Consider the following 27,594-nt stretch of genomic DNA (forward strand, 5'->3'; position numbering starts at 1 on the left):
AATTTTAATTGCTGCAAGGTCTCAGGCCTCACAAGACCCCCCCCCCACTTAAAGCCGTTCTTCCATGATTTATCATACCTCAGCCCTCTTGTCACTCCCACCTCCTGGAAGTGTCAGTAGAATACCTAACTTGTTAGCAGTTTGTAAACGCCTATCGACGACAGGGCTCTAGAGGCCTGCTTCACCTATACACTTTAAGCAACCTAATTACCTGGAACACAGTTCTCTACATCCATTGAAATGTCGATTAAATGTGTTAAATAAATTTACGATTAAACGGATCTGCTTTCTTGAAAATCGAATAACTATAATGCAATACGCTCTTCTGTCCGGTAACTGTGCGCAATGGAAATGCTCTTGTTTTTTAAATTGTCAAGTAGAGACAGAAAGCGATAACTTTATGCTTCATTCTGCACTTCAGCGTGCCAGGGACACTAGTGCAAGAACAGTGGTGTGGGACTCACTCTCTAGGATGGTATAGTAAAAGACAATCATAATCTGCTATGACCGAAACAGCTGGTGCAGCTAGCCCGGCTGCCACTACACCTGCTGCACGAAAGACATGTACGCCCGGCTAAATCCAACAACTTGCTGTCGCTGCGCGTCTGAAAGAAAAGCAGACGGCCTTTGCCACTTAGGTAGCCCCTGACTACGGAATTCCATCCTCTGCCCGCTCCCCGCCACTCCACCACAGTCTGTCGCCCCCTACCCCACCTCTGGCTCGTGCCTGCAGCTCCCGGCTACTCCCACAGCCCCCGCGGGGGGCTCCCCTCGCCACCCTGAGCCCCCGTAGGAGGAGCGAGCCGGCTGAGGCCTCTTGAGCACACATGGCCTGCGCGGCATCGGCCAGCTCCGGCTAGCAGCACAGCTGGGCGGCGGGCAGGCCCCCTCCCCCGCACCGCCGGCAGCCCGCAGCCGCTCACTCCCACAGCAGCGCAGAGCCTCGGCGCGGTCTCCCTGGGTGACAGCAGTGTTTTCGCAGAGCGCCTTCAGCGTGTGCTCCCTGCAGGATGGCGGAGGCTGAGCTGCACAGGGAGAGGCTGCAAGCCATCGCGGTGAGTGCCCGCTTTCGTGCCCGCTTTCGTGCCGTGCATGCTGGATGCTGCCTGCGGGTGGGGCCGGGCATCTGGGGTTTGCCCCCTCCCGAGGGGGTGCAGGAGGCGGCGGAGCACCTGAGAAGTTTGTTGCAGCTCCTGCTACCTCCCGGCCGCTCTCGCTTATATTGGCCTGGTCTTGGGCTGGCGCTGAGCATTTCGTGCCCCCACCTTGAACTAGAGTGAGATCGTGTTTAGCTTCAAGGTGATGAGGCGGAATCGATTATGAAGAGAAAGCGATGGGGATGAAGGGTGAGGCGTGGCGAGTGTGATCAGAACTTAGCACAAAGGCATCCTCTTGAGGTACATTAAAAACCCATCGCATTATTGAAGAGGGTGAGCACGGCAGCCCCCAGAGTGGGAGTCTGTAGGCACGTGAACGTCTTTATCAAGATACTGTTAGCCCAGACTAGCCAAGAATCTAGCAACATTAAACCATTTACTCCTAGCCGACCACGTTTTATTTAACATGCGCACTTGTGTGATCAGTCTGGCTTGTTATAGACGTGTGGATACGTGAAACGGCATGAAGGCATCATTAATTTATTAAACGTTAAATTCGCGTGGGTAACTGAAATGTGCACATATACCGGGATATTTGGATCGACAGGCAAAAATAGTGGCAGGTGACGAGAGAAAGAAAAAAAGAGAGGGATGGGGGAGACAGGGGCAAACAGATGGACAGAGAGGCAAAGTCAACTCGAAAGAAGGAGGCGGGGAAGACTGAGAGAAGTAGAGACGGACGGAAAGAGCGAAATGGAAAGAAGGAGACAGAGTGGTGTAGAAAAACAGAGACGGGGAGATTCAGAAGGAATACGAGAGACGGACAAATGCCGGGTGGAGACAGACACACAGCCACAGAGAGTGAGTCAGATACGTGGAATAGAAAGATAGAAATATACATAATAAACGTAAAGAGGGAGCGAAAGAGCGACAGAGAGAGAGTTAAGTAGAGAGAGACAGAACAGAAGCGAGAGAGGGGCAGGCTAGGAGAGAGATGCCAGTCTAACACACGCCTGAGTGTATTCTAGCACATTCACTTCTGACGGATGGGGGGCACGGTTCGTGACAGTCAGGGTCGCACAGTAATGCAGAACATGTGTTCCCGCTGTGACCTCTATAGGACTTGTTACCTGCCTCTGTGACCCTCGACCTTTGGCTGTGAGATGCAGGGTATGGCCGCAATTCCCTAACCCCCCCCCCCCCCCCCCCCCCCCGCCCCTCCTACCCGCGAGGCCCGTGACTGGGATTGGGCAGCGTGCAGAAATAATGCCTATGTATGGCATGTGGTTGTTGAGCTTGCATTCCGCAGATTGTGTCGTGTGCCCCGTGGCATGACAGTGCCAGGCGAAAGAGCGCCCTGTCTGTAATTCGAGTTTAACGTTAGCAGTGGACTGAAGGGGCGAGTCAGTGCTGTTGGTATTCCGTAAGACTTTGAAGGCGCTTGCATATTGCAAGCATTGCAGAAATCAAGACACATGACATTTGCTGTGGGCCGTGTTCTTTGAGGTTTCCTGTGAAAGCACGTGTCCTCTGTGCACTCGGAGCTTGAGTACAGAGCAGCATTTCAGCAGCACTAGTACAGGAATCCTTCCCACTTCTCCCATGGAGACTGCCATCCGTGTTCACTGGAATTCTGTCACAAATAGCAATAAAATGTTCATATGTGGGCCCTACTCAAGTTCTGCAGTGTTTGCCCAGTCCTCTGCTGCATTATCAAGGAAGGCACAGCACCTTTTTTTAAACCTCGCTCCTACTCTATCACATTTTTTTTTTTTACTGGAGTTATGTTACCATTTAAACAAAGCCTTTGTACTTGTTCTTGACCATGTACAGTGCTCTTTGGCAAGGTTCACTCTATAGAAAATAAATATGCGTGTATTTATATTTAAATATATATATATATATATATGCGTGTGTGTGTGTACGTATGTATATATATTTATTTATTTATATAAATTAATTTGATACACCAACAAACCACTCCTAATAAATGATTGGTCTGGTCGTATCATGTGACCCCCAGCCCAGTCTCTGGTTTGTAGCCTTGAATGTGTACCAGGATGCTATTGAGAAATGGCACACAGCAGGTTTGCTCCACTGATTCTTCAGTGACTACAGAACAAAGGACAGGGGGTAATCAACAATACACCCTTAAACTGTCTAATTTATTCCTAGGTAAAAGCTTATGGGGTCCAATCAGTAAAACCTGTTGCGTGTCTAAGTTTTGCATATGCGCACAAGTACGGTCTCTGGCACAAATGGCAGATCCTAATTCATTGGGTTAAGTGGTGGGTGATTGCACCCACAGAAAATATGCTCAGTCTTAGAAAATCAGCCATTGGAGAAGACATTTCACCCATAAATTTAGAGTTAGGATGAGAACATGGATGTTCATGGGGAGAGACAGAGAGCTAGCCTTTGGAAACGTACTAAAAACCAATAGAGTGACAATATTGTTGGTGTTCACAATCCCACTCAATGGATTTTCACACTCAATTTTCACGCTTAAAGTAGATGCCAAAAAGCTGCTACATATAGGGCGTGGGAAAACAATTACATTTTCCCATAGTTATTGAGGGTAAAGGGAAAGTGATATAACTACTTGGTAAAATATTTTCTGGAGCGATAAAGAAAAAGATAAGGTTCAGCTAAATCTTAACTATAAACTGGTGAAATGCCTGCCTACTGACAACCTGGCTGTTTCAAGTTGGGCATAGGGATGAAAACTCTATGAGCGATGATCTTTCTCTCATTTACATGCTTGATAATTTTCTACATAAATATGTTATTGACCTAAATAAACTTTTTCTGCATACATATTACATTTCTACATATACTATCTTTATGTCAATGATCCACAGATACTATCCACATATGATTAACCTGAACATACTATCTACAAATACTTGCCATTGAACTACGCATTGTGTACATGTCACTGGTCTTCATGCACCGTCTGTATAAACTTGTCATTGAGCTATTATTACCCTATCTACTTGTACAGGTGCATTTCACATAAGGTTTTGTCATAGACTGCCATGCAAGTCTGTAGTGCATACTTAAATTGTACCCAGTCTCAAAACTGAAATAGACCTAACTTACACCTGCCCGCCAGAGCATATCCATATGCAAATCAGTGCCAAGTGTGATGTGACAGTACTTGAGAAAGAGGTAGACAAAGCCATTTTAAGGATGTGAGCACTAAACACACACTTTTATGTCTTCCTAATAGCCCTTTGTACTTTGGACAAATTGTTATCAAATCAAGCATGCAATGCCCGGCCTAGTTACATTTTATTTCACGTTTGTGTGGTTGTGTTCAATTTGCCCCTAATTCATTGCAACCCTAAAATGGATTTGCTAAGAATGAATTCTAGGGTCCAACTTCAGCACACATGTACTTTAAAGAGTAGACATAATGATTCAACCCCAAAGTATTGTTTTATGGACTTGAATTCACGTGATTGGGCAGAAGTGGAAGGAGATGTAGTGTTTTGTGCAGTTAAAGACTTTAAAACCACGAAACGTAGGCATGATTTTATTTAACTTGACTTACATTTTGAGATCTTGGGGAAATAACATTATCTGGCTTTGTCATTTCTTTCCATTCGAAAATTATGACTTGCTGCAGACCGACTACACACCAGTATCAAACTGCAATAGCTTTAAAAAGGAAAAGGCCACTTTGTTCAGTCAGGTGAAGCTATTTATTTTACAGTTCTGTTGTACCGGTTTGTGTTTTGCACTAAAAAGCAGCAGCTTTTAAATGCAGTTTCCTTTTCCTAACTGCTTGCAAACGAGGGTGAGTACTTATTTTGAGTGACTAAGTTCTCGTGCTTCCTAATTTCCAGTTCGAACCTAAGTTCATTGAGCTACCATTACAAAATTATGTTTTCTGTTTTCTAGCTTTCTGCTAGAACCAATGCCTATTTATGCACTTTAAAAGGGTTTAGTGGTGAGTACTCAGGACTTTAAAGCGAGATGCAAAAGTGTGAGGGCTCTCTTAAAGGGGAGTTGCCAATATAATTAAATGGCTTAAACGCGCTAACAACATTTTTATGTTTCCCATAGCGTGCCACCCAACCGTTATTTTGGTGCATGATTAAGTAAAACAAATGAAATATAAACATGAACTAAATCACTGGCATGAAACACCTTAACTTGTTTTTACCTTAATTGTTCAAAAATCGATCAGTGTAATGTTAATTGCCAGTAAAGTTAAGGGCATTAATTTAGGATCCGATAGAGACCCCTTTCAGTGTCCGTTTTAATTACTTAAGGGGTCTGAGATCTAGCGGGACCGGCCCACTTAAAATTCTGCAGTAAACTGTTGGGGAGTCATGCTTATGCCTTATTTGAGAAGACAAGTCTAGTTAGCTCTTGCAGCCTTAAATAAACAAGTGACAAACGCTGTTGTTGTAGAAACTAGGATGTGGGCAATCGGATAGAATTTTTGGCAGGTGCAAATTCTGACTCCTGAGTTATTCAGTGCAGCACCTGGCGTCTCCATGGATTTCCAGTTGTACTTGTGATAGGCTATATCCGCATTCTTAAGATAAAATGCCGGCTTTTCCTTTATGTCTAGACGCCCTTAGGCCCAGCCCATGTTGCATTAGAACCCGGATTCATTTTTAGCACAGGTATTAGAGTCTGTACGCCACAGTGTGGATTTAAGAGCGAGGTAGACATCTTTGAAGTATCCACATCACTCGTGATATGTATTTCCTCTCTGTTTAAAGGGGGTAAAGACCCAGCTTTTTACATGTATTTCCGACAATAACATGGAAATGGCTGAGTCACACAGATTGCAGCCATGCCTTGCAGCATCTGCTGCTGCGGACAGGAAATGATAGTGGATTCAGTCATTGGGCTCATGGGTTATACCCCTGCTCAGTTTGTGATATACATACCTCCCTATAAGCGTTCTCTTCCTCTCTCCCCCCTTTAAATGTGGGGATTACAGATTATTTTCCTCATAATTGAGAATATGGCCGCCATCTTTCCAAGAGAAGAATACGTTGTTGCTGTTTTAAGAGTTTCAATAAGTCCACAGATGATACTAAGTAGGAGTTTAAACAACATCGCATGTATTCATCGGTAACATGGTTTTTCTGCCCTTGTTTACTTTAATTATTAGTCAGAATCACAGCACTATAACACGTTTAAAAGTGATTTATATTTGCTGTTTGCAATATATACAAATAAGGACGAAAATATCAGCTGTTATCAAATGTATTTATTTTTGTACCAGCCGGGCACTAAAATGCGAGCGGTGCCTGTAGAAAGTCGGCCATGGGGCATCTGTAATACGGAATAACGTGCAGACTCGGGAATAGTAGGCCCATTTGCACATGGTGTACTTACCGGGCCCAGATCTTTACCCACTTTATCACTAGCTCACTGGGGGTAGAGGGAACTCCGGAGTAGGTGATGGGGGATTTGGGTGGGGAGGGGGCGTTTGCTGCTTGTCTGTTGTGCAGCATGAGGGTGATTGTGCTCGCAGCCCCTTCACCACCTGGCAACCCCAGTCCCGGATTCACCAGGCACACTGGAATTGCTCACAGTGGTGTCTCCATCCCACCAACCTGACAGATACCCTGTGGCCCACACCTAACAAAGGCCTAAGTGTCGTCGATGTGTAGGTAAATAAGAAAGGCTGTGGAATTTCAAAAGCATAGCATGGCTCTTTCATCCTGTCAGCCCAGGCATGGCGACCCATGATATGAGAAACAAACCATACGTCAATATTTTAAAGGGGGAAGTGGGAGATTTAAAAAGAAAATCGGGATAATGTATTTACCCCATTGACTTCTATTGAAAGAGATATTTTCGGCAGGAGACAGCCAAAATAAAGCCGTTGTTTAATAAAAAATCGAGCTGTTGCCATGTATGACAAATGTAAGTTCTGTGATGCATTTGAAACAATTTGGAACTCTTATTAACAGGCCAGTGTTTGATGCGGTGTGTTGTGACGCATCCCCTTTTAAAATGCACCTCGTGGGTCTCTTGGTTCATTTACTCACGTCATATATTTTGGGCCTGTGCCTTGAGCACACAAGACCTGCCCGACCCCACACTGCGCTGGGCATTGTGCTCCATTTAATACGTCCAGTCTCGAATAATCCGGCAGCCGGGTGTGGAAACCGTGTATTGTTAAAAGTGTTGACTGTTTATATCTGTTCTGTTGTGTCCTCGGCAGCCTGGCGCGCGGTGAGGAGCTCGTGCCACTGTTTTGCTAAACCGCAGCCCCTAGGACAAATGGCGCCTTCTTTGAGGGGAGAGTGTCTCAGCACGTGCGAGGGCCCTGACAGGACTGCGTCGAGACTGCCGTGCTATTAGTGGCTAAACCATGAGGCCCACATCCTGTTACAGACACATCTAAGCCCAAAAGTGTAGATGTCGACTAAACCGGTAACCAGCGGAAGGCGGTGTGTAATGTGCAGGCCTTGGCAGCAGACGGGCCTAAATGGAAACCAAATGTAGGTGTGGAAGGGTAATATGTGGAGTCAGACACAGTCTGAGAGCAGATTTTCCATCACAAGAGCGGGAGATTTCAGCACTGACGAGGAGCAGACATCCGAGCAGCTATTAGCTGCCTCTAGAGCCCAGAGATACCGTTTAAACTAATCACAGGGCTTGATTTCCCCATGGGTGTCAAGGGAACAGAATGCTTGCACCCGCCGGTGACATAGCCCAAGGGAACAGAACGCTTGCACCCGCCGGTGACATAGCCTCGCAAAATTTGCAACAGCATGATTTTTTCTTGGGGTACTATTTTTTATATATTGCAAACCCTACACGAGCACCAGTTCCATTACACAAGAACGCATTAATTTTTGGTAGGCACGGGGAGATTAAGGGCCTCATTAGGAGTTTGGTAGTCAGATGAGCCAACCGCCAAATTCGCAGGGAGTACACCACTGTCATACCGGTGGCATCCCCCATGCGTATTACAATGTTCCTGCTGGGCTGACTGGTGGGAACCTTGTATTACGTGTTCCCATCTGGCAGACCGGTGGGAACAGTGCTACTATATTGACCTCGGCTCCTTTAAGGGAACAGAGGCCACTACTGCAGACAGTGCGCATTCCGATGCTTATGGCATGGGAAATGCAGGGGCCACACTGTGGGCCCAGCCCTGGCTTCCTGCCAGTCTTTTCATGATGGGGTGCCCCCCATGGAAAGGCTGGTGGAAAGCGGAGTTGTAATCAGCCAGGCGGAGGTGAGTTCCAACCACCGTCACCCTGTCGAGAACCATGTTTCTGGTGGGGACCGCCCACCAGGGTTTTAATGAGGCAGTCAGACTGCCACAGTTCAATGGACCGCAAGCCTTGTAATGAGGCCCTAAGTGATTTGCTCAGAATCACAGGATATTGCGCCAATGTTGAGATTCGAACCTGGTTCCCCAGATCCAAAGTCGGCAGCTCTGGTCATTATGCCACATTGTCTCTCTCTCTCTCTCTCTCTCTCTCTCGAGATGCGGATGCTCGCTCCACGAGGGGAGTAGACAGCGGTGCGGCACCCCATCAAAGGAGAGCTGGGAGAGCTTGACAGTAGTCAAACTGGGTGTGTCTTGAGATGCTTGAAAGCAAATCTGGCCCGGTCCACATAGGACAGCCGCACCTAAAAAAATATAAATAAACACCCACTGACATAAAATAAATCCTAAAATACCGCTAAGCTAAAAATGTATTTGAGGTACGTAGTTGTAATTGAGCTGCCTCACCGTAGCACTTTTGCACCTTTAATCCCATAATCAACAACTGTTATCAGCATCTAGAATCCAGACAAATGGTGGAGTGCACAATATACGTGCAATTCTACCACTACTACTAATAATAATAATAACAATAGTTGTGTTGTTACTTTTAGTATTCTTGGTACTTACCTGTCCAGATATGAATCAGCTAATTATTAAAAAAATATTAAAAGTAATAACTGCAGTTGTTGGAAGTCAACCTCCCCATAATACACTGATTTCTTTGAATTTTTAACATTTACATTTCATGCACCGTGGGTACCTCACCTCCTAGAAAATTATGTGAATCGTTTCTCATTGTGTAATGTCTAAGGACTTGCATTGCAAATAGACAGACTGCAAGTTAGCAACACTATATGAGTTAATATTATTGCTCAGGGTTTCATTAGAGTAAATCCTGTCTGTCTTTTCTCCTTGTGTGCTGGGATTTGCACACCGCTCTTAGTGACTGCTGCACTGAGACAAGACATACTGCACTAGGAAATGTAACAGACATTGTGCAAGTGAAGAGCAGTGAGCTGGGGTCAGAAGGTTACGCTGATTGAAGTCTCTCTTTCCTAAATTTCCATTGCCCAGGCAGGAAGTTTGAGTTTGCGGAGTCCACTCAAGGCCCTTATGAGCCCCCTTGTATGCATGGTTTAGCATTTCCATACAGAAAACTTAACTGGGAAGCAACAGGAGTCTGAACATTCAGAAAAGGTATGCTCCTCCTTGAGTTATTCAATTATATTTCATGAACTTACAGTTTAAGGCGCAGGAGAGTTGTGTCTACTATAACAAACTAGCACAGAATTTTCAGTCAGGTACTCAGGTTCCGAAGTTGTCAGCTAAGACACTAAACCATATCTGCTCCACCTAGAGAATTGCCTTCACTTTTCACCTGCATCCAACTTCCTGGAACAGCCCTATGGAGTCATCAGGAGTACTGCCAACAGGCTACAATAGACCAGCAATCCTGCTTCCAAAAGCCCCTTAAATTATGTGAATTCCGGGAAGACGCAGTGCCTTTTTTTCTGTAAATCAAAGCCTTTATTGACCAAAAATACAACACCTGAATCCAAAGACTAGCTCTGAAGAACAGAATACAGCTTGTCTTCAAGAGTCTAAGGTTTGATTATGATGTTTCAAGGTGTATACCAGCTTATATGTGGATCCTGTATAGAAAGAATTGAAACTGTTAAATGTAGACGTAATGATAGCTTGGTGGACAGACCTGAATCAGAATTCTTAGTAAACACATGTGCAGGTAGCTAAATAGTTCTTAAGCTCCTTTGGTAGTGCAGATGAAAGTGTCCCACCTAGCATTTTAACTTTATTTTTTGGGGAATTGAAAAATCATCAATAGAATGTTAGAAATAGTGTTCTTGCACTCGTTTATCTGCACCGATGTGGGCGACTAGCTGCAGCTTCTTTTTTGACTCATCAAAGCTGCTCCATGTCCGAAACCCCCATCGTGGCCTGTAGATGTTTTGGATTTGACCAATGCCTTTTACAGTAGAGAGTGTCTATCAAAAGGGCAAGTAAGTGTCAATCAGGGAGGTATCATAGTGCATATCAACTTATTGTTATGACGTGGTTTTGACTCATCACACAACAGCCATTTACTTGGCCCATTAAATCTCTTAGACCAAGAAATGTGTGTTTGCAATTTTGGGTTTGCCCATGGAGGGTCTTCCTTTGGGTGTCCATTTTTGACAGCCAAGTCCAGAATAATCAGTGTGGTTTTGTGCTGGAAGATGGCCCTTTGTCTAGAATGTATTCCAAGAGTCAGTGGTCTTGCAACCTGTGGATCAAATCCTTGTGTGGAATCAGTTGTCTTCTGGTGTCTCTCTGTGGTTCATCACATGGCAGTGTGATTCCCCCGACCCTTTGGATAGCTGTGTCACCGGTGTGGTGCAATCGAACAGCCAGTGGTCTTCTTGGACCTTGTCCTATATAGGTAATTATTGCTTTTTACTGGGTATTTGTGGTGTGCTTGCACGAGTCGGAGAATAGAATGTATGTGGCTGATCACCAAGCTGAAGGTTTTTACATTGACACAGGAGGCGGACAACTGCTTTTAAAATGTTCCGACATAAAATAAAAATCTGCATTAACCTGTTTCTGACAATTCTCAACATTTGTGCAGAATAACCACGGGAATACCATGTAGTCACATGACCCCAATGCACCTGTCAAACTCACACCTATATACTTTATTTCACTTGGTGGAAAAGTTAAGGAGTTACAAACATATGTGTATAAGTAAGACCATATACAGCAAAACTACTAAAGAAAAGAACAGCCAATGACTTAAGAAAGGGCTCGGAGAAAAAGTAGGTTTAAGTATTGAGTTCCTGCTGGAACAGAATAATTTGTATTAGAAGATCTGAAGTGTTTCGCCATCAGCCATACATTCTGCCCGGTTCTTTTTTATGCATTCAGGCAATAGCATAGCAGCATTTATCCTACAATACTTTCGTTTTTGGAATTACATAAAATGGGACCGGATTAACTAATGTCTCCTTAAAAGAGAACTGATCTTCTACAAGCTTGGTTTCTAAAAATGACTGCAAAGAGATCTGAGGTCTAACCTCACCCTCTCAACATCACTACATGGGTGATTGTTGGCAAAGCACTACATTTGTGCCTTAATTTTACATATCTGTCAAAGTCTAGAGTGCTTCGAAAAGGGACTAAATGGTGGTAGTAAATGCTGCACAACTGTACATGTACTGGCCTTGGAATGTGCCCACTCACTGATTGTGCTGGAATTCTTTGAAATTAGATCACACCTGTTTTACTTCCGGGTAGAAGTAAAATGCTAACTGGATTCAGACCCACTCCAGTCTCTAGTTGCCCCAGAGGGATCCGTTACATAGACAGATAGATGAATCTTCAACTGAATCGTCGCACCTGTTTGTGGTATCTACGGTCTCAAGGAATACTATTGTTTTGGGTTTATCTGTCTTACAATGAAGAAGCCGGGGTTCCATCTTGGCAAACTCAGTTGTTTAACTTCCCATGCTCATTAAAATAAACACCACTGAGTAGAGTAACTGTAAAACATGGTGCTTATATATCATTATGAAACCACATTTACACAGCATCGAGCACAGAGCCTCACTTTTTTTCCCATATGATGCGTGAGATGCTCTCCACAACAGATTTTTAGTTCAAAATAATATTTTTTCCTTTACGCCACGGCCACTGGAATTATGTGATTTTGCAGCGGTGGCATTGTCCGCATAATTATAGATTTGCCGAATTTGCCGCATAATCTATAATCTGCTACTTAATCGTCAGATTGTAACAAAAAAATGTTGTTTCTAGGTCTAACGGATCAAACTTACTTGTTGCTGCGAAGCGGGAGGACGTCACAGAAGTGACTGGCCGTTTTCTGACGCGAATTGCTGTACTGGTGTGTTAAACTGGTGCTAAGGAGGGGACTCCTTAGCCAAGACAGTATTAGTATGTGGAAAAATGACAAAATAATAAAAGTAGTACCATGACATAATGTGCCGCAGTACGTTGCATTATTTGCCTCTTCTTGGCGCATAATAATGCTCTGCTAAATAATGTGATCCTTCCCCTGACGCATGACTCCAGTGGCCCCGCTTTATGCCACTGTCTCCTGATCACAGATGGTGCCATGTAATAATCTACGTGGGGCGGTCCCATTTTCACAGACAAGGGTCCTGAGTCAAAGCAAAGTAACTTGTGCTGCCGAGGATCACACAGGTGGCATATTAGAAAGGCTGATAGTAGGCTTTTTTGGCTCCACGTTTGGCTTCTTCACCGCGTCTTGGCTCCCTGGAGAGTGGGCACCAGAGGCCAGCCGCCCTCCACTGCCTCTCTCTGCTGCCACAGAAACTTTCCTTATATTTACCTCATTTCATGCCGTTAGTCTAGACATTACACACTCTTTGATACCCTGCTTTCTTTTCATACAGACCACAGAAACAATTAAAGACCAGGGCCTCAGAGGGGAGCCTTTATGGGTTTTGGGAAACTCTCAGCAGAGCAGGGCCGTGCTCCAAGCCACTGCCCTTACCCTGCATGTCAGCTCTGAGAGGGAGCGCTCGGGTGTGTTTACACAGATGAATTTAATGTGGTCCCGTTTCATTTATCCGGCGAGTGCGGCAAGGACCAGGCCTGCCCCGAGAGCGGCTAAGAATAGCCTCGGCTGCCAATCGACAGCAGCTCTCAGTCGGGGGCGGGGCCCGCTGAGGGAAACAGGCCCATACAACTCCTCGGGTTTCATGTGTGTAGCGTGTGTGGAAGTCTCTTATGCTGCCCGTGACAGACGACGAGCCGTTTTTAACGACCTAAGGGGATGTATGCGTAATGAGATTTGATCGCACCGCGCAATGTAAGCCCGTGTGCTCGGGCTCTGGGCGGGGTACGCGCCTATAGACCATTCTGGTGGGAGAGACTCGATTTTTTAAAGCCAAAATTGCATTTTTTTTTTACATCTTTCCCGCCTAAAATTGCTTCTGCTTCAGGATAACTTAATGGGGAGGATACATTCGCCAGATTTTTTTTTCACAATGTCTTACTTAACAGTTTTAAAATGTTGGCACGTAGTAAGCTTACCAACCCTAAATCGTTTGTGTCTTCGGAACGTGATGTGACCAGTGTAAACAGCCAGCTTCAACAAATCCTTCTTGGTTGCAGAGGAATCGAAGGACATTTTTTAGAAATAAAATAAGCCTCGTGTTTATTAGAGTTAACCGAGTGCAATCTGACCTTGAATACTAGTCTCACTCACAGTTAGATTTACCTCTTGGCCTGTCTTATACCGACATGATCGTTATTTTACGTCCCTGCCAGCTCAATGCTGGAAGTTTTTTCCCCTTATCGGCACATACTTTATACACAATACCTTAGAAAAAAAACACTTCAAAATGTGTTCCACAGCTGCCCCAATGACCCCTGAGTGATAATTAAAGGCAACAGGGACAGAAAGGCATGTTAAAAAGAATACAGGCAACTTTGTATAAAGTTATACTTAGGACTCTGGTTCGGCCTTAACAGAATCAGAAAAGGTGAACAGATGGCTGGTATCTTTCTGTGGGGAGAGTGGCAACCCTAGTACCTCTTAGTAAATGACACTGATTAACATCACTCCCCTTCCTTCTGTGTTACTAAACAGTTTGCAAGCCATGCTTGTAAGTCGACTTTCAGTTTCTACTAGAACTAAATTGTTGGGAAGGGGACTGCTAAAACACCTTCACCTTTTCACACCATGGCCTTGTGTTAGCCATGATCTTCATTAGTGTTTCAGAAGGCACATCAGATAGGTATGGGACCATTTCTTGTGTGCCCACAGAAAGCAAAGTGGACATTTGCTTATTTGCATGGGGGTAGGCCACCATGCAAATCGTGGAAAACAATTGGGCTCTAACTCCTTCTTGTCTGTATTTCACGTTTCCATCTTCCAGGGAAAGGCTTTATCTCCAGGAATAACAAATGGGACCCTCAGGATCCCTCTAGGAATACAGATTTACAAGAGGAATTGGTCATTCTGTGCGCAGTTCCCTTGATAACTCCTTATTCCACCCCACCAGGTGTTTCACCTGGAAATCTCCCGGTGAAAGTAAGCAGATCTACAATATTCCTGCAGATCTCATCATTGTGATTGGGGCTGTAAAGTTCATTATTAGCGGCCATTGGGATTTCCGAGAGTCATTTTAAAGCCTGATGTAGGCCTTTATTCTGTGCTCACGTGATTCCACCTGCATTTTCAATAGTGTATAAGATTCTAAATGATGTCCTTTTTTTATTTGTGCCGCACAAGTGCACTAACTCTCAGGCTCCAGGTTTTATTGAGAGTAAGTGAGGTAATTTCTACAGTCAATAGCTGCTTACAAAGCACGATCAGTCATGAGCTTCGTTGTTAACTAACCACTTTGTACTCAAAACACGTGCTTTCCTTCTGTCCAGACCTGGTAGTCTGTCTAATATATATTATACTTGCACCTAAACAATGAGTCTATTTGAAATTTTATTGTGCCTGCAGTTAATGTTCCAAAAATGATTTGCCTACACATTCGTTTGGTTTTCACAATTTCTCATAATGCCTTTAAATTATTTTTAGCTAAATGTTAACCTTCTGCACCTGAGAACAGTATAGCCACATAAAGAAGGAAATGTTGTCTCTGACCCAAAAGTACAAGAAAAATATGGTGCTTAGGATATTCCTGGAAAACATGAGGAGTATGGCTATCTAGTTGATAGTTCTCATTAGAAAAATTCTGGCATTTGGGGCTAGTTTCTAAGCTATTTGCGAGGTGTTTCACCCCAGTACCTGGGTCACACGCGATAAATAGAAAACGAAGCTCCATTAATGTTTAACCAAGAAAAAAGACTTTTCTTTCTTAGTGAATAACTTTACATAGCTTACTAATGTGATACACATTTTATTTTCATTGTTTATGGAAAAATGACCTTTTCCAGCAGAGTCTTATGGGTCACACGTGGTTTCAGTCTCTATAAGAGAAGGGAGGGCAGCCTCACTGTCATTGTGTAATGGCTGATGAAACAGTGAACAAAGTAGTTTGTGTTTGCAGATCACTGCTGGACGTCAGATATTCAAATTAATTTTACTTTAAATGCTTTTGAGCTCTTTTTAGTTATTCAAATTTGAGACATAAAATCTGATTTATTTCGGTTTGTGTGAAGAATTTGATTCTCCTGAAGAAGGGATAATTCATAAATGCATTGACGATTTTTGCAAAGATTCATGATGAAGTATAACTATTTTTTTAGAATAGACGAAATTTAAAGTAAGAAAATAGGTCACTAAAACAGAATTAGGTTTCCAGGTGTCTTGGGTACCAGGCAACAGCTCGTAGCTGGATTAGATTGCTATGCACCACACTGGGAAGCAATAATATTTGGATCAGCATCAAAGTTTATAAAACAAGAATTGAAGAGATGTTAAGTTTGGAGTTCCTTGTTACTGCTGCAGGCCTGGTTGCCCAGTTTCTATAGCAGTAAAACAAATCAAAGATTTGAAAGATCCAAATGTTTTATTCCTCACCATTTTAGTACAACCTTGTGTATACTTTTAGTATGCTTCTTATGGCTTAAAGCAATTTCATTTGTTGGTTGCAGTGTCCTTTAAAAAGTCTTGCTTACTAGTGGTCTCGACTGCCTTTTCTCCCTCCTTTTTCTGTTTCAGAGCAATGACCAACTACTGCATTATTCCACTTTGATTTCTTTAACTGTTGTTGTAAAAGACTATTTTTGTTATTTCTTTGGTGCTCCCTTTTCACTGTGGGTGTTTTAGGCTGGTAGCTGCCTGCGTTTTATTGCAGCATTCCGTTCCTCCCACCTCCACCCATGTCATCATATGTGAAACTTGCTTAGCCTCACATCTCTAGTCTCTCTCCAGAGCCCCTCCATCTGACACAGGGCATTCCTTATCTCCTTTATTGGGGCCATAAATCTTCTCACGCTGCTCTGCTATTGGTAACTTAATTTGATCTTTGTTGAAATGCAAGGTTAGAAAGCTTGAAAGACTTCATTCTGTTAAAATAAAAAGGAAATTACTTTTCCAGCCTTATTTTCCAATTTCTATTCTGGTGGTTACACAATTTGAGGTAGTACAGTCATCTTCTCGTTTCTCTCCTCAAGGGCTTGTGATTTCTGATGTCAGTAGCCACCAGTGACCACTAAAACATGACAGGAAAAGATGAAATTATGAGACAGGGTTGAACTATTTATGTGGCAAGAAAGGTCCAGTTCTGTATTTACTATGACAATAGCTCTAACTCAAGAAAATGTGAGACCTATTGCATTGCAAATGCTTGTTTTTTATTCCTGTAGAAGTTTAAACATTATGAACAATACGGGTACTGGAAGACGTTTACATCTAATGCCTATGCTTTTTTGCCCTTCTCTGTATGAATGTGTCTCCAAAACACAGTTGCCAGCAGTCCACATATGTTGACACTACGTAAAATACTTGGATAAACAGATGTTCATATTCAAGGATATTTTTTAATTCGAAAATGGTAGCCCTTTTTTCATCTGGATCCCCTAGAGGATAATGGAGCGATATTTTGAGTTACGCTTATATTCATACCAAATGTGCACATTTCCAAAGAACTCAATGAAAGCAGGCATGCCTGTGAGCTAGCAGTGTATCTCTGGGAAACACATGTGAGAGGATTATAAATAAAAGTGCAGAATAAACCGTGCTTGATCCAACAGGGCTGCCAGGCCCACACCTCAACTGTGATTGAAAGCAGGGTACAGAATATGAAGTAACCAATCCTTTGAAGCCGTATCAGCTGTAGGTCTGTTCCATAAGGAAGATGGAGGTCAGCACATGAATATCACAAGCCTGGTCTGATGGGCTTCATTGTTGTATAAGGGGGTACTGGTATCAATGCAGGAGGCGGCCTGAGCTAGAACTGAGACAATTTACACAGACTGAATATTTCTGTATTCTTTTCTGATACACCAACCCACTTCAGATTGAGTTCTTGAAACATAAAATTGTGCCTGGCTCACCATCTGCAGGGATGATTTTCTTCTAAATGGTTCTCAGCTTGTCAGAGACTGCAAGAGCAACACATGAGTAATCTTTGAATGACTCCGACCCCTAAGGAGTAAAATGTGGATGGTTAGGCCACCTATTTGTTCCTACATCCTTATCACATTTCCAGTTAGATTCATTGGGGCAATTATGCTAAATACACGTTGCCAAACAGAGCACCTGCCAACACAATTTACCATACAAGGATCTGGTAGCCTTGGTTGTACAAGTGTTGTGTTTAAAATTTCATAGAATTTATCGAAATAAAACAAATAAAGTTGTAGTGATTGATTGCATAAACCATATTCTTGGACAGGCTTGTGATGGACGAAGCAAGTGATCATTTTATTGCTACATTATAGGGTTGAAAAAGTAACTTGATCCAATCGGTATGTCCAATGTGAAAATAAAGTAAATAGAAGTCAAGAAAATGCATATTCAGACTTCAGCTGTGCCCCAGTTTTCCTCAGTGAGTCTAGAATCACACTAGCCATGCTGGTGTTCTAACCGTCCAAGCCCCCTTGTCAGCCTATACCTCCCGGTAGTGTCTGCGTTTCTATGCTTCTTCTGAAATTCAAAGGGGAGGCACAGAAATATCCCACGTACTCATGAAAAGTCTAATTTACCATCCCAAACCAGGCCTTGAATATTTTAATACTTTATTTATTTTAGTTATTACATAGTGCAGACCGATCTGCAAATGCAGCAGAGCACTTGCAGGGAGCATAGTAAAGATACAAATAACATAATTAAGGTAATGAGAGATTGGGGAAAGGAAAGGGAACATGGAATTAAAACAGAGCATGGGGCAGTTCATTTGAAAAGGTGGAAGATTTGATATGAAATGCTTTTTGGAGAGATTAGTTTTAAATGTTTCCTAAATTAAAGGATATGTAAATTGATTCTGATGATTTCAGGGATGGAATTCTAAAATGTAGGGGCCAGGCAAGGGGCGGCTTGGTTGATGGTTGTATTTTTACTTTATTTAGGGATTTCAAAAAATGAGGTTTTCCCTCTGTGAATCTTTCATCATCAGTTGTGTGGCGTTTGTCTTTGAGGTAGGGCGGAAGGCCAGTATGCATGGCCTTGTGGGTAATGCAGGTGATTTTGAAGTTAACGTGGGCTTCTAGACTTAGTTAGTGTAGCTGGTTAAAGATTGGGCTGGTAAGGTCTGATTTTTTTGTGTTAGAGACGAGTCGGGCTGCTGCATCTAGGGTTTCTTTGAAAGGTGCAAATTGTGTTTTCAGTACATTGCCAAAGAGAGCATTGCCTCCCTTGATGTGTGAAAGAGCAAGACATTGAACAACAATCTTTCAATCTGCAGGGGAAAGCGGAATTTGATTTTCCTTATGAGGTGTAGTTGGCATGTGGCTGATGTGCGGCTAGATTAAGGTTAGAAAGAATGAGTGATGAAATCAATGGACTTCGCTGACTGTACTAGAGATGGTTGCTGTTTATGGAAGATGGTAGTTGAGCTATTTTTGGTCTTATGCAGAGGAATTGCTTGTATGGAGTAGAACGAACTCAGCTTTGTTTGGGTTCAGTTTTAGAGAGCAAGCAGAAGTAGATTTAATTACCCAGTGGGAAAGTGTGAGCAGTGCAGCACCTTCAGTACACAAGCAGACAGAGCTGTCAGTGCACATGCGTGAAGTACATTGTCATGTGCGACAGAAACTGTGAGGCATTGATTGATATTGATATTGAACTTAAAGAGACGCAGTACAGTCTCGTCAATCACGTAGGGCCAATGGCTTCTGCCTTGTGATCCTCTTCTGAAGGATATTTCACCGAGCCTCGAAAGTATGTGCAATAGCAACCCAGCGAGGGAAGTCAGAAATGTAGGCCCCGGGTACTGAACCTAAACGTAATAACTGTCAGATCAACAGCAAAATGCAGTTTGACCTTGTTATGCCTGTCCTAGGGTTTAAGAACTACAACCAACACCGCCTGCTTGTTCATGTGGGTTGTAAAAAGAGCTTCTGAAATCGACACTGGGGTATGTAGAGGAGTCCCAGGCTGCGAGGTGGCACTGAATCAGACGCATTCTACAGAGCTGCTGGTGACCCAGACAATGCGCGGTGCTAGCAGGGACTATCTGCAGAGATGTAGTGTATGGATCCAAAAATATGTAAGTACCAAAGTGGGGGGCGCCACAGGTTTTCTCTTCCTGTCACAATTGCTTTGCTATTCTCTCGCTCGTCACATCTCTACACACCCAAGCAACAGACAGTCCTTTAGAGCACTTTGCCACTGTTCACGTTTGAGAAATGGTGTTACATACTTTGAAGAATATGTTCTTGCTGCTCAGAAAGAGCAAAGGCACATTCTGACATTTGCTAAGCACTCCAGCTGCCGCCGGCCGGCTTGCGAAGGAATACAGGAAAGCCTCTTACCCTCATTCCCAGCTCGGTGCGTGCCTTTCTTACAAATCCTTTCCCTTGCATGGCACGGTTTTTAGGTGGCTTTTACACTAAAACTCCAGCTTAGAAGTATACTTTTATCTCGCAAGCAATCCGCTCGTAAACTAGTACACGGCGAATTATGCGGCGATTTCTATCATTATCCTTCCAAATGCTAAGCTTGATTGTTATCCGGTTTCAAAGGGAAATTTAAGAAACCATCGGCGCTGCACGATCACAAACTGGCAGAACATGAAGAATAGAGGAGAAATCCGTGCCCTGAGATCAAATTTGCTTACCAGTTGTATGTACCATGCGGTAAATGTGTTTTATTGGGTCTGTCTACTTATTGGCTTATTTGCATATAGCAGTTGTCTAAAGTGTACACCAACTGATAAAATAATCAGTACACCCAGAATTACTACACATCACTGATGAGGAAACGTGAGCGCCAGAAAACGTTCATTCAGCCTCCTTTTGAAGAAAATAAAGAGGAGTGAATGCGGGGCTGCAGGCACTCCACAGCCGAGTGTGAGTAAGACAAAGGCATTTGACAGGCTTGCTGAAGGCTTCTCATCTTTTGGACTACTCTGAGGTTTGGTGACTTCTCCTGCCGTTGCACTTCTTCTGGTTCGCCCCCTGTGAATTCACCCCGAGGTTCATTCACTGCAGGCATCAATAAAGCGCAGCTACTCACCCGTTAGGGTCTCAAGGCACTGGGGGGCGGGGGGGAGTGTAGCGTGTACCGGAAGGTGGATTAAAAAGCCATGTCTTCAATTCCTTCATGAAGCTGGGGAGGGAGGTGGTTTGTCTGATGTGGATTGGTAGGGCGTTCCAGGCATGGTGTGACAGGGCTTTCCTCCCTTTTGGGTTCTGTATCTTTTGATTTTTCTTATGACATTCCTCCTTCTCTGTCTTCTTTACAACCAAGTCACAGCTTAGTTCTGGGACATTCAGGTTTTTAATTCTTCAATTTTTAGTGGTTATTAATCGAAAATTTGAAAATTGTCCATGTGTGTTCTCCAGACTTGCTGGTCTTCTCTTCACCTCCGGAACTGTGGGTGCTCGTTTTTTTTAATCCCGAAGGCACAAGGCGAAGCATTCTGATATTTTGTGATGATTAATACCTTCACCATCAGGTATATTAAAAAAGCATGTTGATGACTTCAGTTGTTTACAGGTCACCTCTGGTGTGTGATGTAGCTGACCTTGACGGCTCTAACAAGTTTAAAGGGACATGGAGTGAAGAGTGGGAAACACAAATGAAGAAGGCATTATGAGCTAACATCTGTAAAGGCTTTGCTTTGTCCAAGTCAATTTTGATGTGAGACATTCAAAAATGGGTCATTTAAGCTTTTTGTGAATGGCTTTATGGATAGAGAATCTGTTACTGTGCACTTCAAATTTGTGTAAGGCATGTTTGGTTGTTCTGTGGAATTTGAGTTATTTTATGAGATTGCCAGATTGAGGTGGTGACGTTTCAGGACAAGGTTTCTTATTTTAGATTTTTTTTGTTATAAAATAGAGATGATTCGTAACTTCTTATAAAGTACAACTACATTATTGAGGTTTTTTGCTATATAGACGATTCTTCTAATTTTAATGCTGTTCAGAAATTGTGTATTTTTCGTTCTCTAATTGTACAGAAAGACAGATTGTTAAACAGTGAAAATTCTATTCAGACATTGGGTGATTTTATTTTATATACTATTATCCAATAACTCTAGTGAAGAAAGAAAATGTACATGCACCTTAGGATGACATTTCTGGGCAAAGTAAAATAGGGTAATGTCAATTTTAATAAAAGGTACAATAGATTTTACGTGATTGTTTGTCTTCCTATTCCAATTGTGTATTTTTATAAAAATAAGTCTCCAGTTGTGCTATTCTGATGAATTATGAGGGGCATATTCGCTTATAAGATTGTCTAATGAATTTTCGGTAGAAATCATTCACATTTTCAGATTTTGTCTGGCCATTACTATGTAACCCTTTTTGTGCTGTTGCATTGTGATGAGTGACATGTTTTCAAAAAAGGAAAAGTGAGCCGCGACTGAAACTAAGCTGCCATACAAATATGACTGACCCATCTTTTAGGCATGCAATACAAGAAAGACTCAAAACGCCAAGACAAGATTTATTGTTACATAGATACAGTGACAGATAGGACCAAGACATACCAAAACAGAGACAAAGGCTCGAGTGACAAGTTTGTAAGTCGGAGGACAGCCAAACTCGCGGTGGTGGTCGAATCGCTGCATTCCTGGCTGTCCGACCGCTAGATTATCATCCTGGTGGTCAGACCGCAAGGAGACTGCCGCCTCTGACGGGATCAGGGATCCTGACGGGTATGCAGCAGTTGGAGTCGTGGTCAGCCACAGCGGGGCCGAGTTGGGCACCGCTGTGCTGATCACGACTCCCCTTGCGTGTGTTCGATGGCATTGCCTCGGTTTCCTAAGCGAGCCGAGTCTAGTGCCAGTGCACTGTTTCCACCGGGCTGACCGACAGAAACGTCGCAATGCCAACTGTGATCACATCAATTACCACCTAAAAAATAGGAAGAGAAGAACACAGCAGCACAGACTAAATCATATGCGGTGCATTAAATTATGCCAATCTGTCTGATTTTGTGCAGCGTCAAGATGATAGCTCCACTGTTAGTCACACATCAGCAGTATTCATTTGTGGTTGCCTTTACCTGGCAATTATGTACCAATGAATTGCAATTATCCCCTTATTGTAATAACAATTTTAAATTATATAGACAGCCCTCAAGGAGATTTTAAGTGATTTCTATATTTATTTCTGATTTATATTTATATTTCAAAAGGAGAAAATGCTAGATTTTACTTCTTTTCCACATTTTTTACTGGCAGGCAGGGCTTTAAGTGGAGCAGGTCCCTCTGGGTCTCAGACCTGCCAGTAATCAAAACCCGACTTCAAAAAGGGTTCCAATCTAGCTCTACATTCATGTCATTTTTATTATTTTGCATGCCCTTTATTTTATGTTTTCAAGCTGTTGTGTTTCTTTACATATTTTCATGCAACATGTGACTGTTTTATACTGCATACTCTGGGAGTCAGGTTGTGGGTGGGTGTATATGACTGCACAGAAGGCAGTGTACATTTCTCACAGTGCCTGTCAGTGGTCTGTAAATGTGTGAAGACTACATGTGCATCAATCCTAGCCCTCTTTCTCTCTGGTTTGTGAGAAAGGTGATGGTGTGACCATGTATTATAAGTGATTAAGTACCCCCTGCTGTAAGTGATAAGGATATTTTAAGTCATGTTGGAATTTCATTACCTTATAAATGGCACTGATGCAGTGATATTGTAATAATCATCATCAATTATCATGATTATCTTAATTTTTATGAAACTATTACTACCAGTGTAGTTTCCCTAAATTATTGTAATAAAAATTATGTGTTATTATTTATTTGAATATCATTTCTTATTATTTTTCGGACTAGCTTGGGCAGTAGCTATACTATAGTCATATTATTATTATTATTACAATCACTAATATCAATTATCATTATCGTTGTCATTAATACTCTATATTCTCGCTTTTGGCATTCTTCTTGATAACACTGATAAAAATGTTGATGATCATCATCATTAGAAAACAATCGTATTATTATTATTGTTGTTGTTGTTCCTAATAATAATAAGACGTCATGTGGAGACAGAAACGGCGCACAGCCGTAACTTTGACCCAAACCGGGATTAATTAAAAGGCGGAAATTCCCGCCAGCATCAGTGCTGAAGATGCTCCTATCTACACTTCTTTCGCGCCCGGCCTCTTTTATGAAAGTCACTCATTTCCGGTATTTCCCTCGGCTTGGCGGAGGAGGGAGTGAGCGGGCCCTGTGCCTCGGCCGCCTGGCGGCCCAAGGGAGTGCGGGCGGTTCCGGGCCTGAACCCCCTGGGACGCAGGGGACCCCGAGCAGAGCTGCAAGCCCGAACACGTCGAGAGCCAGCCTCAGTCCGATGAACATTTAACACACACACACGCAGCCCTTCTTTACGCAAATGGGAGGACAGTGGGCGTGACTCCAGTCTCAGAAGCAGGCCCAAGATAGACAGTGCCATCGGCAGACACCGGATATTATAATCTGTTCCAAGTCCTGCAGTTTGATTTGTTGTTGCTGGTGGCATGAATGAGATAAGGCCTACGCTCTTTGATTGATTTCAGATGGTGGTGGGACCCTTCAGCAGGACTGGGGTTATTTTTAAACTTCAGACGTTGAAAGAAAACAAAACAGAAAAGGCAGCAAACTAGGACGAAGAGACAGAAGGGAAATTGTGATAAAGGGAGGGTGCATGGAGGAAAAAGAACCAACAAGAGGGAGGGAGAGAATGTTAGTGGATGAAAGAAGCACGAGGTGAAATCAAGACTAAACATCCCTGGTTTTGGCAACCTGACATTCAACAATGGCGCCAGCATCTGAGAAAAATTTGGCCCTGGAACTGCGTCTTTTACAAATTAAGCATTGCTTAACCAAGCTCTGTTGAGCTACTGTGGTTGCGGTATTTCTGCAAAAAATTGAAACACAGAGCCCCTTAGTTAGGAGAGAACGAACAAAGCGTTGATTATGAGTGCTCAGGTATATTTTAGAACCTCGCTTATGTGCATGTTTGAAGAGGAATCCGAACTGCATGGTTTGTGAAGATAATGCACTTGGTAATAAGAAGGGGCGTTAAAGTCTGTACCAGTTGATACATTTACTCAGGTCAAACATTCTGTAGCTTAAAACGGGGACAAGTATATTCTGGTGTAGTAAGCACCAAAAATGTTTATGTTATTGAATATTTTAAAGGCAATGCATAAGTTTTATTTCTCGCACCCGATAAATTCTGCGCTGCACGATGTTGAATTTTATTAGTTGAAATAAATAGTATATAACCCTCCAGGACACTTGTGATCTCATACAAGGAGCCTTAATGTTGCTCTTTTCTGCTGACATTCAGCTATCACCAATGCTATATGTCTAAGAGCAAAGGTGTGGACTTTAGGTTAAATCACTCCCACGGCCAGACTGGCTATTCTGCCAATCTGCTAATTTCCCGTTAGGATGCATGCTGGAGGGGCTTCTTTTAGACCAGGATGGGCTTCCATGACCCCGATAGTCCAACTACCAGGACTTCATTCCACTCCCAGGCTCCTGCAGTGTGTGCAGGGGCTGGTTTGAGCTGTTTTGCTAGAGTTGATTTGGGTTTCCATTTTGGCCCTTGTCACCCCAGCTCAGGAACTACTGTGGGTGAGTATGTGCACCGAGTTGCTTCCTTTCAATTCAGTACTTTCTCAGTTATTGGTTCTATTTTCTTGCTAAAAGCACTGCTTGTGGTGCTGTATATTTTTTTCACTCCTTCTGCTTCAGTGTCGTGAAATGTTATATTTGGAAAAATTGCATGTGCTGCTGATGCCCTCAGCCCGATAGTGTACTCTTGTATTCAGGCCGTTGTTGTAAGATCCTTTGGGATAAAACCAAAAGAGTGATGCATTCTAGTGAGAGCATCCAAAATACCTCACCTTTAAAATTATGATGGCATTCGGCAAACATTGGTTCCTCATGATTTGCTGCTTCAGTGTGTTCATAAATGCTTTCAGTGTTGACCTCATCAGATAAAAACAAACAAATGCACCTTTCGAAGAAGCTTTATTACATACCTCAATTAGACATACAACATGGAGCAAATTGTCAGTTTGTGTGATTTGAGGCCCATAGTCTGTGCCTGCGCGCTTTGATGTTAGATAAAGGACAGTTTGCAGTGGCATAATGCAAATAATGGCGCCCCCTGTAGAGTGAGAGTATGATGATAGGCCCCCATGTCTCACTGACATTAATCAGCCCTTGGGGACCCCTGAAGGGTGCAGGCCCTCCAAGGCCGCAGGGGCTGCAAGGGCCTTTGTTCCTGTTCTTGTACTTGGCTAATGCCCAGTATGGCTGTGGGAATTCCAATTTTTTCACTCATAACAGAATTATGTCATTTGAATGGAGTGTTCTCCATGTAATTAAGGGAAGCTCTGTTACCCCCAGCACACGCTTCCCAACAGGAACATATCTGGGAAATCACACCTCCTTGGAGTGCAGGGAAAGAGGTGAAGGCTTGGACAGGCAGCAGCACTCAGTGCTGGCGCAATAACCCACCAAAGGGTCTGTGCCAAAAGGGAGGCAAAGAGAGAGGGCCAAATGTTCACTACCTGGCACCACCACCTTCTTTTACCAAAGGTGGAAGGGGTTGGAAAGAGCAAAGGAACATGATAAAGACACTAATGGTAAGAAATCTCAGGAGAAGACAAACATGTGGACTTCCACAATTGGCTTTTTTATCCAGCGTGTCAGTCTTTTTTCTCACATGGATGACGAAGATTTTTGGCAATGTCTATAAATAATTCCCTCTTTTTAGATGCCGAACCATCTTCATTAATTTCCATGACAAAATCATAAGAGAAAATATTTTTTTCTAAAACATGGTTCACCAAATCTCACAAATTAGCTGAGTAAAACCACCTTATAATGCACCACCTTTCACCTAAATTATGGTAATTAATTTTATGAATTTCATCCCAGATTTTAAGGGTCTGATTTACAATAGCAATATTAACCAAAGGTTTGGGCACTCCCAGGTAGTTACTGACCAGGGTGGAGTAAGGCCCATGGACACAGGCCTGTAGAATCCACACAATTCATTAAGCACCTGAGAGTGCCCTCATCCTTGGGTAATACAGTTGAATTAGAAAACTGGAATGTTGAGAGCCCCATTAAACGCAAGCGCCTGACTGAGGGCCAATAATGGCTGGTACAGACCCTTTGCTTCACATCCCAATGCTTGTATTTCTGTTTCTTTGTGTTTTAATTTATTCCATTCTACTGTTGGTGAGTGAAGAATTCTGTAGGCATCCCTGACCTGTTGCCTTGGGTGACATCGATCTTTAAGGGCCCACTCCTTTGTTATAGGCCCTCACTTGTATCTGGGGCCCATAAGTTTACAAAAGGGTCTTTTATGGCAGTGGGCTATAATGTACTATGCTATACAACAATTAGGCTTCTGTTTTGCATCACATGTTCAGGTTCCTAAGCTATTTAGTGAAATTTCTCTTATAATGAGGACTGTCTTGCACTTTTACATTTAATAATGTGAAATGATTAGTCCTTCAACAGACAGCATCATGCCCAAACGGAAGCGTGCTACCCTCTGAGAAGAGCTGGCTGAAGGTTGTTGACTTACAGCATAAACATTCAAGCCCTGCCGAAGCACACTGTAGTTGGCCATATCCCTGAGCCCAACATTCGCCCGATCCAAGCGCATACACCCTATTTATATCTGTGAATGTATAATAGAACTGCAAAAGCCATTCTAGCTGGCTTGGTTCCATCCCATCAGATTTGCATCTAAACATTGTTATTTCATATCCTGTTCGCTGGCAGGATGTAGGTGTAGTCTATGGTTCCTCCTACAGACAGAGGAGTGGCATGTACTGCAGAGATTATCTGAACATTAACACAATGATGTCAGAAGTGCAATGCCATTTATTTGCAGAATATAATTGGGAGTACCCTCAACTCCACCCGCTTGGGATCTGACCCTGGGTTGATGACATGGATAATTATTAAAATAGTTTCCTATCAGCGCCCACCAGAGCTCCTGCTGCCATTCTGTTCTTGACTATGGATACTCCCGTAGTGACCGGCCTGGACCTACGCTGCAACCCCGCACTAATGTACATGTGGGAACGGATGAGGACATTGGTAAGAAAAAAAACTGGTGCAGTAATTTTTTAAGCTTATTGTAAAATTATACTTT

The 27,594-nt window shown here is 43.1% G+C and overlaps 1 protein-coding gene across 2 annotated transcripts in view; it reads left to right on the forward strand.

Annotated features, from left to right (window-relative positions):
• The first annotated feature begins 808 nt into the window (after nt 1-808).
• Nucleotides 809-27,594, forward strand: part of PALM2AKAP2 (PALM2 and AKAP2 fusion) — a 735,219-nt gene continuing 708,433 nt past the window's right edge. The window contains exon 1 of one of the 2 annotated variants that reach the window (XM_069238531.1): nt 809-1,055. In XM_069238531.1, coding sequence (XP_069094632.1) covers nt 1,011-1,055 — 45 coding nt within the window. In that variant the 5' untranslated portion in view covers nt 809-1,010. The remainder of the gene's footprint in view (nt 1,056-27,594) is intronic. The other variant, XM_069238540.1, reaches the window with a different exon arrangement.

Source organism: Pleurodeles waltl, chromosome 1_2 (genome assembly GCF_031143425.1).
Source record: "Pleurodeles waltl isolate 20211129_DDA chromosome 1_2, aPleWal1.hap1.20221129, whole genome shotgun sequence".
Classification (NCBI taxonomy): domain Eukaryota; kingdom Metazoa; phylum Chordata; class Amphibia; order Caudata; family Salamandridae; genus Pleurodeles; species Pleurodeles waltl.